General features: G+C 35.9%; 1 protein-coding gene across 1 annotated transcript in view; it reads left to right on the top strand.

Moving 5' to 3' along the window:
• The window catches only part of LOC148282803 (uncharacterized), a 37,410-nt gene extending 31,757 nt beyond the window's left edge, over positions 1 to 5,653 (top strand). The window contains 3 exon segments of the mRNA XM_088224528.1: positions 1,277 to 2,737; positions 2,859 to 2,938; positions 2,941 to 5,653. Coding sequence (XP_088080654.1) covers positions 1,277 to 2,737; positions 2,859 to 2,938; positions 2,941 to 2,963 — 1,564 coding nt within the window. The 3' untranslated portion in view covers positions 2,964 to 5,653.
• Positions 5,654 to 12,263: the final 6,610 nt, after the last annotated feature.

The raw sequence follows: 12,263 nt of genomic DNA, 5'->3' as shown, positions 1-12,263 counted from the left end.
TTTTCTTATGTCCCACTGTTCCATTGATCGGATATGTGATATGTCGATGAGACCACATTGTTGGATGTTTCATTCACCATTACAATCTCCTACCAAGGTACTCTTCTCTCTCTTATAATATCAACATATTATCGTCTGCTTCGTTATAAATGCGTAGTTAACGAGAAACGAGTGATGATTTTAAGTAGGTAGTAGTTTTTAAAAATAAAAAATATTTTTAAAAAAAAACATAGATCACGCAAAACGGATACACGTTGAATTGAAAATAAAGCGAACTCTTTCGTATTCTCATCTTTCCTAAATCTGTTTTTCATTGTCTACGATGTGCTCTACTGGTTCCCACTTCCGCCCGTTATAGACATTGAATACGTTAACGATCATCGCAACGTCTTCGCCCCTCCGCTTTCATTCCTCATATCAAATCTTTACAAGGGTGGTCTTAAAATCAACCCCTCTTATTGTGTGTTAATGAAGCATTAAATGACTCGAATAACTTTTGTTTTCTCTTAAATTATTTTTCCAAAAGAAAAGTTCTAAGGATTTGTACATGAACTCTTTGTAACATGTTTTGAACTTAATGATAAATAATACATTGCAATATGTAATCGGTAAAGGAAGTCCATTGGCGCCCCTCTCCACTTGACTAACTTCCGTGGCACTTGTACTGACTACTTCATCCCGAAGCTTTTTAATCACTCCGCATTCTATGATTAGTTCATAATGTAGCTTTAAATTAGTAAAGTGTTTCGTCCATCGAATTATGAGAACACATACAAATATACATATATATTCCAGTATATGTATGTGAAAATAGCACATGGTCTAGTAAATTTTTCCATTAATGAATTATTTTCTATCCAAATATCCTTAAAAATAGTGACGCTTAATTGTCGTTGCAGCGTGATCGGCAATCGCTGGATCATTGATCGATGTGGAAGGTTCTTCGCGGCCTCGCCTTGACCCCGGCCACTCGCCGTGGGAACGCGCGCCCCGAAGAGCGACTATCCTCTTCTCTCCATATCTAACCATCTGCGGACTAAGAAAGACGGCGACTGGCAGATCGCGAGGAATGCTAAATTATTGCGCATCCCGAGATGCGCGCGGACTTAGTTATTTATAGGTCATCCTTTTTGCTTTGTATCCACTCCGCGGTGGGCAGGTCTGAGGGGAGGCGGTGGTTAATCGGCTCCGCCCGATTCACTTCGTAATTTTTAGAACTTTATTATTAACAATTTTATTATTTCGACAAATCATTAATATTTATCTTCTTTCACAGATGTCATTCTGGATGGGTTGGCCGATTATGTGACGAATGCGAGAGATACCCAGGCTGCATGCACGGAACCTGTCAAAAACCCTGGGATTGCCTCTGTGACGAAGGTTGGGGTGGTCTCTTCTGTAATCAAGACCTCAACTACTGCACAAATCATAGACCTTGCCAAAACAATGGAACTTGTTTTAACACCGGTCAAGGATCTTACACGTGCGCGTGTCCTGCTGGTTTCACGGGAACAGATTGCGAACTGGAAGTTGATGGTTGTTCTAACAAGCCCTGTAAAAATGGCGGGAAATGCAAAGAAGGTGGTTCCCATTATCGCTGCGAATGTCCCGAAGGCTGGAATGGGGCCCATTGCGAAACGCCTTCGCGCACCTGTTCCGATAAACCCTGCACACACGGAGGAACTTGTCACGTAAGGCACGGAGGCTATTCCTGCTCGTGCCCCCCTGGCCGCACGGGAACTGACTGTGAGAGAGAAATGGATGACTGTGCTTCGTCTCCGTGTCAAAATGGCGGAGTGTGCAATAAGCTATCAACAGGTGGCTTCACGTGTAAATGCCCTGCCGGTTTTGTCGGTGATCGTTGCGAAACTAACGAAGATGATTGCCACGGTAACCCGTGCCTGAATGGTGGTACTTGTGTAGATTTAGTCGGTGCGTTTAGATGCCAGTGTGTTCCTGGGTTTATAGAGCGGTTGTGCCAGACCAAAGTGAATTTGTGCTTAACTCTTCCGTGTGCGAATGGTGGCACTTGCTCAGACTTAGATAATGACTATCGTTGTTCCTGCCGTGCAGGATTCACGGGAAAAGACTGCAGTGTGGATATTGACGAGTGCCTGTCGTCTCCTTGCCTCAATGGAGGTACGTGTATAAACAGAGTTAACAATTTCACGTGCGCTTGCGCCGGTGGCTGGAGCGGATGGCGGTGTGACGAATCAGCTTACTCGGAAGGAGCGGCGATGGCGGGCTCCAACAGGGCAGGGGCCGGCAGTCTCTCCCGTCAAGTGGCAACTGACGGGACGCTGTCAGCGCAACACGTGGCGGCCATCGCGGCTCTAGGCGTCGGGCTACCAGTTCTTCTAGTGTGCGGGGCAGTCGTGGCTGCCTGTCTTCAGCGACGGCGTAAACGAAGGCGAGCGGCGGCTGATCGAGAAGCGCGCATGCAAAATGAGAGAAACGCTCATGTTTCGCTGTCGAAACGCGACCCCCATGTGATCAAGAACACGTGGGGTAAGTGCATCAACAATGTGACGGCTTCCAACAGTCACGTGTCGGAGCTATCCGAGTGCCAGAACGCGCACAATGTGAGCCTCGCGGAGTCCGAGTGCTCGGGTAAAGGGGGCGGAGGGGGCCCCCTGTCCCGCGCGCGCTCGCACAAGCAGCTCAACACGGAGTCGGCGGCGCGCCTGCTCTCGGCCAGGCTCAGTCTGCTCTCGTCGGACTCACTCTGTACAGCGAGGTAAATATACATTTTTTTCCGTATATTTTCTACTAAAAATCAACCACATGTTATAATATTTGAACATCCTTCTCTCCCGATATGTAATATTTTGTCTAACGTGATTGTTTCTTCGTTACAGTGATGCGTCCCTCGTGAAAAGGCCGACGGAGAAAGCGTCCGGTATCTACGTCATAGAAGACCACAACCTCAGGCCGGATCCGGGACGTTTGCCACGCAGGTCTAGCCGCCGGCTGAACTTCTAGACTTAGTAACACTGTACATAGAGAAGCTGCCAATTTGTAATTATCGAACTGTGAATACGCGAAGTGAATAGACTATTTAACCAATTCGAACAACTGCGCGCGGTGTCGCGTCGGCATGACGACGGGTTTGTTCAAACGAGAGAGTGCTTGACGCGAGAGGACTGTTGTACTCTTAGTTGGAGTGATTTGGACTAGTGCGTACTAGGGAAGTGACTCGGTTGAAGAAGATTCAGTGGACGGAAGTCAGACAGTCAGGTTTCGGTCTCCGACGACTCCGCGTACAGGACCTGTACAGCTGCATAGACTAAACTAATTTATTCTGCATGTCTTACCCGCTAGTTTTTCACGAAGGAAATGTTTAGATTTAAGGTGTATCTATGATTAAATCCAGGGCTGTGCGGCCCCGTGCCTCGTGTATATATATACATTCTGTAAATAATATTAGTCCCGAGTATAGAATGGATGGGGCTTATTAGCCTGCTAGGGGGGTGACCGCTGTTAGCACTCGAGTTGTCTTCTTCCGTCTTGGTTATCGACCTTTATAGCATTGTATTGTTATACATTTTACTTGTAATTGATTCTCGATCTAAATTTGTGTTCAAGAACGTGTGTATTCGTTTTATACACAGCATGTCCTTTTTATTTTAACAATTTTTAAATTGTGAAACTTATCGTACCTACTATTTTATAAATATGTTCATTCTCCAGTCTCGATTCTTCACTCTTCGTAATTCAGTGTAGAATCGTGACTGTTCGAATGACTGATGTTTTACTGTTGATTGTTTGATTATGTCTCTTTATATGGTAATTGCATGTTAAAGATTATCGTAATTGAAAGTTGATAGCATTTTGGGAAGAAGACGGCATGTGTTATGATCTCAGGCGAATCGAAATATCGACATTTTGATTCGTCTAACTCCCCGACTTACGAGCCCTGACATTTGCGAAAGTGAACATTTTAAAATGATGTGATCATGTTTTCTTAAGATTAAAAATATAATTTTACTTTTTTTTTTACTAAGTCAAGTCCCACTGAATCTCATTTAACGTGTTTTAATAACTTGATGTTATTTTGTAGAAGTCTTTCTGATTATACATATTATTAGTCTTGCTCCTGTGCCTCTGGAGAACATTCAGGTCTCATTGTTCGGTAGACAAGTCGCATCGAGGACACTTATTCCGACAACTTCCTTGCTCTGAATGTATTGCGGACAAAACTGAATATTGACTGATACTTTTATTTAGACTTTGTCCCCACTTTTTAACTAAATAAATTTTTACGTTGTTTTTACAAAATAGTCAGTATTCGAAACAGAAGTAGTATTTAATTTTTCTTCTTTTGAAGACATCGATGTTGAAATGTACGATTGTTGTATCGCTAAACCATGTTCCTGTTATGTAAATTATAAGTAACTTAATACGATTAGTTAAGTTGATGAAAACTAAGTCATTATAAACAAAAATTATATCTAAAGTTTTATATCTAAAATCGCGACATCCGTTCTTTAAATATGCTCTCATTAAAATAAAGTATTATCATTCCAAATACCTACTTACTTTGCTCTACGGGTTTCATTAACTTATATTATCATTAATTAAATAAATTATTCATGAATTTTTCTTCCGAAACGCTCGATTCAAATTTTAGTAGAACGATACTTATTGTATCGGGTGTCCCGATTTTATCGTGTAGATTGTTAAATTTCACATCTTGTACTTAGCCAAATAGTTATTATATCGAATCATAATTAAATATTCCCACTAGGAAACTGTTACTCAAATTTTAATTATAAATTCCAGTTGATAAATTATTATCGAATCAAAAGACTTAATGAGCGGATACGTTTTATTGTGACTCGCGTCTCATTCAAGGTATTTAGACAGAAGAGGCCAAAAATAATCAAACCAAAAAATATAATAAAAATGTTCGCATTTTGAAAAAACCTTGATCTGTCGATTTACCCGCAGAGCCGATATGATGATATCCGCTTTTTAAATAAAATAAATTAATATATCGATATCCTGTACTTTGTAAAATAAATATGGCCAGATCTAGACATTTTGTAATTATTTATGTAAATATTGATTAACCGACACATTGTCGCAATCAAGATCATTAATTATAGTATTTGTAATTAAAAGAAAATATAATTATATCAATTATCAACATCATCATGTTTATTTTCATTTTGTAGTAATTCCAATTCAAGGAAAACCGATTTTGAAAAAAGCCTGTTAATTCAAAATTAGTTTAATTCTTGTAACTGAAGATGCAAATCAACCCTTTTTTGTAAATTATTATTTTTGTTATTAATATTATTATTTCTTCGCCCTTGTATTGTCTGTGTTCTAATTTATTATAATTTAATCATTTTTTGTAAAATTTTCGACTGTTAAATAATTTAATTTATTCCTAAATTATTTGAATCATCGTGTCATCATGTATCGATTATATTACATGGATTTATTTTGGGTTGTTATTTGTACTTTTCAGTGTACAAGGAAACACTGTTTGCGAGAGGGTCTGTAATACAGTGTAGGAATATTTTCTCTCTGTATTGCCAACTATCCCCTACTTATGTGATGGTTCCTGATACATAATGTGACTACATAATAAAATTGAAAATGTGCGGTATTAAAAATGTTAATAAAACATTGTTTATTAAAAATATTTTTATCTTTGATTTTTCCCACACCCTGTACCCCACTCTACAAAAAGTGTACTTTTATTACTTATAGTACAGTTTTAAAAAATATTTTTTTGAAATTTATCTCGCCTTAGTGCACTACCACTGTGACACATTGTATTAAGGATCCCGGGTTCAATTCCCGAACGGGCACCATTTAAGGAACGAAATTTAGCATTGCCTAAAGCAACTGACGAAATGCGGTAAAGTAAAACAAAGTTGCATTTCATGTTGTCCGCCTCGTGGTTAGTGCAATGAGTTCGATTCTCGGCAAAATCAACGTAAAAAATATTGGATTTGAATACGTAAAATATGATTGATTGATATACCTATTCACGCCGCCCAAAATATTTAAACAATAATAAAATAAAGCGGCTGAACTTGGTAATTCATTAAGCGTTTTTTTTTGTGAAAAAAATTGGTGAAACACGAGATAACTTCGATGATTTCGAAAATGAAGCCAAACTGTCCTGTATATGAACACGAAAGAGATTTTTGACGCAATCGGAAGCGTAAGCTACTTCCTGGTGAGACTAATACGGATGGAGAGATGCAGCAAAAGAATGGTCGGGAAAACCTCAGAACCACTACACTTGAAAGGGGCGGCTGGTACAACACGGCCTAGGGCGGCCGAGACTGCAAATCCGCCCCTGGTTGTAATGAGCGCAAATGATACTCGTACAACAAGCTCATTTAATAATTTCAATTTTAAGCAAGTTTGTCTTGCATAGTATATGACCAACTCCTTTAAGGGGGCGGGCCATTTTTTCTTTTGCAAATATTTCGGGTGCAAATAAATCCAGCCAGTCCGCAAGCATTTGGACATACTCAAACATTGTTGAATTACTACCTGGTAAAAGAAGAAGTATAAAAATTGGAAAATTGTTTTCAGGCGTTGCCTAGTAGGTGATTTGGTTCAGCCGGATGAATCTCACCCACGTGATTCGATTTCATTTTATTTATTCCTATATATGTACATTACAAAATGGGATACCTTAATTCATACATATAGAAATAATTAGGCATATATAAAAAAACACATTAGTATACATAATATACAAAGAATAATATGTTAAAAAAGTAAGAGAATCTTGTAACGAAAAACTCCCTCAGAGACGTGAAAAATATCAATGTCCAAAGTGATATTGTTTAACATAGAGATAGCCCTTCCAACAGGCATAACTATTGGCAGGTTGGTCCTGTATATTGGAATGTGAAACAGTCTATGCTGACACTGTCTAATGTAATTATCAGGAACATAAAAGCTAATGCTCCGCATAATTTCAGGGTTGTCAATAACACCGCTCAACAATCGAAAGAAGTGCGTTGTTAAATACACATTCCTTCTAGTGATAAAGGTTTCAGCTCTTTTACTTCACAACAGATGGAAGAGTTGAGGAAATGTGGATGTTTAAACATGGGCAGAATGGTGAATGTTACACAGTGTGTAAATTGGCTATCTAAACTTGATTGGTTATCTAGCTTTCATATACCAACTTAAAAATACCTAAATTTTATAAATGGGGTCTAGAATTCCAATCGTCTATGCGCTTAGTAGCTGCAAGACGTGTTGTAATCTTACTCCTTTTTACTATTCATATTATTTTTTATTTTTTTTTAGTATCATTAATACACTAAATTTATTTGTCAATTTTTAGAATGTGTAAATGGGGGCTAAATTTCTAACTGTCTATGCGCTCTGTAGCTGCAAGACGTCCTGTAATCTAGCTCCTATCTGTTATATTTTTTTATTGATCTTAATTGAAAACGAGGAACTAGAATCCCAACCGTCCATGCGCTCTGTAGCTGCAAGACGTACTGGGATATTTATTAATTGTACAGCGCCCTTGAGGTGATTTTCACAAAAATGGCGCTATGTAAATTATCCAACTATATATATATAAACCAGCCAATGACAGGTCATAAGCCCTGTAAATGCCTAGACTTCCATATTCCCTTCTCAAAAATGTTTTCCCTCTCAGTTGAAATAAATTAAAAAATAAGTATCAGTTCAGTTTAGTGCTGAAATACGGCGTTTATTGGCAAAATATTAAAGTATATAATTGCAATACAAAATAAAACAAAGTATTCGACATGTAAACATTGCAAGTTAATAATCCTAGCAGCTTCAGTAGATATCTAATATATGTAGCTTTAGAAGCAAACTTACAAATCTCCATTGAAGGAGTTACTGAGATATTCGCGAAACACTTTGAAAAAAGATTTATGAGATTTCCAATTATGTTTCACCAACTTAATGGAAAATAGAGAATGCTGAAAATTTGCAATGTCAAGTATGATTGAAATTTGGTTTTGCAAAATTGAGAGACGGTTTTGAATTACGCCATTATTTAAGTAGGTAAGTTTTTATGTATAGTTTATTTTGGCTAGCTAATTTTCTGTTTTTGGTGGAGATTTCTAAGTTTGCTTCAAATACCCTCATATACACTAAAATTAATACATTACAATATTAATAAACATGAAGAAATTACAATACTTAAAACATTAATTTTTCGTTTCTTTTCTTAATTATTTTATAAGTAAAAAATACTTCTCTTTATCATTTTTTTTTACGTCATTATATATTTTTATACATAAACATATACTATTTACCTAAATATTAGTTTTCAATAATAATACATATATATATATATATATATATATATATATATATATATATGATTAATGTTATTCAAAATTTGCTTCTTAGTTATTTTTTTAATTGGTTCAAAGTATTTCTAATACCAAATTATCTTTTTTTATCCATAATTCTACAACTGCTAATATTTTTATTATTTTATATAGTTTATATTTCTTGGACTTTCTAAATTAATCATATTGTTTTAAATGCTCTGTATTACTTATAATTATGCTTACATGTATGTATATTTAATTGTATTTGTAACTAATATGTAAAGGCACTAAGTGCCGTTTATTTCAATAAAATAAAAAAATAAAAAATAAAATAAAATTAATGAAAAAGTAAAAAAATTAAAAAATTCATGATTGGAAGCATTTCTGAAGGCTTCTTTCGGAAGACCCTTCAGCTGCTCTGTCGTGGCCCTCTCAATGTCGGGACAGGTTTGAAAACGTTTTCCTTTTAGCAGGGTTTTGTTTGGGACGATTAAAGTGATTGATTTGATATTCACGATTTAATTCAATGAAAACGGTCTGACAAAAATCCAATTTCATAGTCCCACTGGCTAGGTAATCGAAACGGGCCTTCTCATTTTTATTCTTATCTAAGAAAAATAATACATTTCCATGTGGCAGGATTAGATTATTTAGTTGAAGTTTATAAGAATTTTTTTTTTCAAATTGAATTTTAATAGTTTTGATGATAATCTATAATTTATCTAAAAATTGTACCAAATACCTTACAGTATCAATAGTAACAATAATAACGTTAAATAAATTGTCGAATATTGATGCTTTTAAACTTTAAATACAATTTGTTGTGACCTTAGAATAATAAACTAATACAGTCGCCCAAACGGAGGAAAACCATTCTATGATTATTGACCACGAGTTTAGCTACTTTTTATTACAGCAATTCAACGGGCCGTAGGTACTTAAGTTAAGAATTTGCAAGCGGTAACCGAAACCGTCCATTACACGTTTATTGTCAAACTAAAAACCAAACTACAATCAAACCAACAATTTGGAACGCTTTTGTTCTTTGCAAAAGAGCTTAAAGGCTTCTCTAGAGAATTATTTCTCTGAGGTTATGAAAGATTAATCATTTTTATTTTTGTTGTCCTGCGTTTTAACGATGAATTAAAACGACGAATATCCCTTTCAACCCTTAGTTACGTCTTCGCTACAACTCCCAGAACTCAGACAAATGCCACACACAGACAGATCAGATCAGTCACACGAGATTAGTTAGATGAGAAAATGATCAATGTTTACTACCTTCGTGATCCATGGCGGGTTAGTTTACTGCTTAGATCTTCTGATAAAGGACCGAGAGATCGATTCAAAGAATGTCTATCATCGAGAGAAAGAAATTAGGAACGGTTGGTAGGTACAAGTTTTTTTATCGTAAAAACTTTATAAGTATTATTTATTTTGTTTTATTCAAAAATACACTATCATCGTCATTCCCCTTACGAGCAGCGTATTTAGATCATCTGTTACATGAACGCAATGCGGTCAGCCTTACGCTTTATATGCCAGTCCAGGAACAATGAAATATTGCAGTTCAAACAACCTTTAAAACTAATATTCCACATCTATTTTGTCAGAAATCGAACACAGGACCTTAACAATAGTAGTTAAGAGCGTCAACCACTACACAACGAGACGTTCTTACACTTATCTCCACTCGATTCCCTGATAAGGTTTTTTATAAATTTCTGATTGATCTAAATGAAACTTAAAAAACAAACCATTTTTTTTAGTAGAACATAGTTTTCTTCCGCTTTTTTATCATAATCATTTTAATTTTAATATTGAGATAATATTGTTCAGCAAACGCTTTACAATCTACAACAATGTCCTTTCTTCACTATTATAGGCTAAATTATTTTCCATGATAAGTCACGTTCAGGGAACAAGAAAAGAATATTACTTTTAAACTTTTTATTAATTTTTTATAAACTGAACATTCAAGATACTTAATAAAGAAAATATTTCAATATGGAAAATACTAAAAAAAATCACATTAAGTCACCTACCATATATTATGGTAATAGTACAATTTAAAGGCATATTAAACAAACTAAGGTATTAGATATTGTTTTTTGAATACATAAAGTGTGCCTGCGCATCAAGTCACAATACGATATTATGTGAACAAATTGAATAAGGTAAGTAATTGGAAATAATTATTTTTCCCACAGCTGTTCAATTCACATACACAGCAACATACGCTTTTTCTTAATTATTTTTACATCTTGAGATTTAATTAATATGATAAACGTTACTTTAATACGTTCATTAATCGTAAGAGTGGTTTTTATCTACAGCAATCAGACCGAAAACAAAGATATTTTCGTAAATCAAACATATCTTACACTTATATTAGCTATAAAATAGGAATACAATGAACGGTAACTAAATATATATGGATTTACTCACACGTAACATTTTAATAGAGTTAACAGTGGTAAGGCTGTGAAAATAAGAAGGTTAATCTTTCAGCTCGGCGTATATTATAATAAACTTGTCATAATTAAAATCTTATAGAAAATACAAACATTTGACAAGTAAGGTCTACTAACAAAAACTAGGATAGGCAGAGGCCCATTTGTATCGGCCAAATCCACACTACGCCGATGCGGTAAATTTAGGGTGGATTATTACATTTACATTTTTTTTTATCCAGTGACTACTGTCAGGAAAAAAGCTCCACAATAAAATCAAGATATATAAGTCAGCCAGTGGAGTGGTTGGGGCGTTTGCCTGGCATTAAATAAATAAAAATAATAAATCACTTTTTTTTTATTTGCCGTAACCTTGTATATACTTCCGGTAGTCTCACTCAAATAACGATCTTTCCAGAGTTGAAGGATCCTGCTTCTTACTTTCCTTTGAAATCGGGGGCTGTCTTCTTGAGCGTAGCCTCCCGAGCCTTTTCGTCAGACTTTTCGTTGCCAAAGATTCCGCTTATTTTATTTTATTTTATTTTATTTGGGATTTTTACAGCTATTACATAAACAAAATAAGTAAAAAAATCTTAACAATACTAAAGCCAATTAAAAAAATCCACTGTAAATATAAATTTGTGTGACGTTTGTATTTATGTGTATGTGAATGTGTGTATGCATGAATGAATGAGGGAGAGGATACATATGCGTGTGGGAATGAATGAAGGAGAGGGTGCGTGTGTGTGGGTGCGTAAGTATAAAAAAATAATTGTTTAAAACTTGTAAATTGTATTAAAAATGGTACAACAGAGAGCTTAGTAAAAAGTTAGAAACCTTTTTGTTAAAATTCAAATGACGAAATGATATAAATTGTATTTTTTTTTTAAAGTATGTTGAATTTCAAAACCGTATTCTGAAAAAAAAAAAAAGAAAAGCATACTATTTTAAAATTTAACATTTATTTTAAAATTATCCAGCCGATGTACATGTTCTGGTGTCTGCATCGTAGATTCTGGATATCTGTTCTGATGTCCATTACAATTTCGGTCAGTTATTGCATGGACGCCAGATTTGCAATCTGTTAGTAACTAAACTGTTTTTCCCTACCATTTTTCATGCCGATGATTTCAGGAGAATGTAGAATGCTGGTTACGAGCTCTCCCAGATGCTTACGGGTCATGGTGGGTTCATGAGCTACCTGCATCCCTTCAAGCTCTCCGAGATTGACAGCTGCCCATGCGACGATGAAACTCCTTAAGATGTCCCTCACTGATGCATTGCCTCTTTTTCAGCTTTCAAAGACAACAGCTGGAGGCGCGATGCAGATGCGAAGATCTATGCGACATACCATCGGTGATTGGTAATAAAGAACTCACACCAGAGGTAGTATCATACATGGTCAATGTAGTGCAGGCAATTGAAATAAACCAAAGTAGGAAACAAAATGCCGAACACTCCTCGAGTGAAACGGAAGACCTGTTGACTACTGCCAACAGGTCGGCTT

Source organism: Micrasema longulum, unplaced genomic scaffold, assembly GCF_059751315.1.
Source record: "Micrasema longulum isolate JH-2025_06_02 unplaced genomic scaffold, ASM5975131v1 h1tg000289l, whole genome shotgun sequence".
NCBI lineage: Eukaryota > Metazoa > Arthropoda > Insecta > Trichoptera > Brachycentridae > Micrasema > Micrasema longulum.
This window is presented reverse-complemented; position numbering and strand designations above follow the sequence as displayed.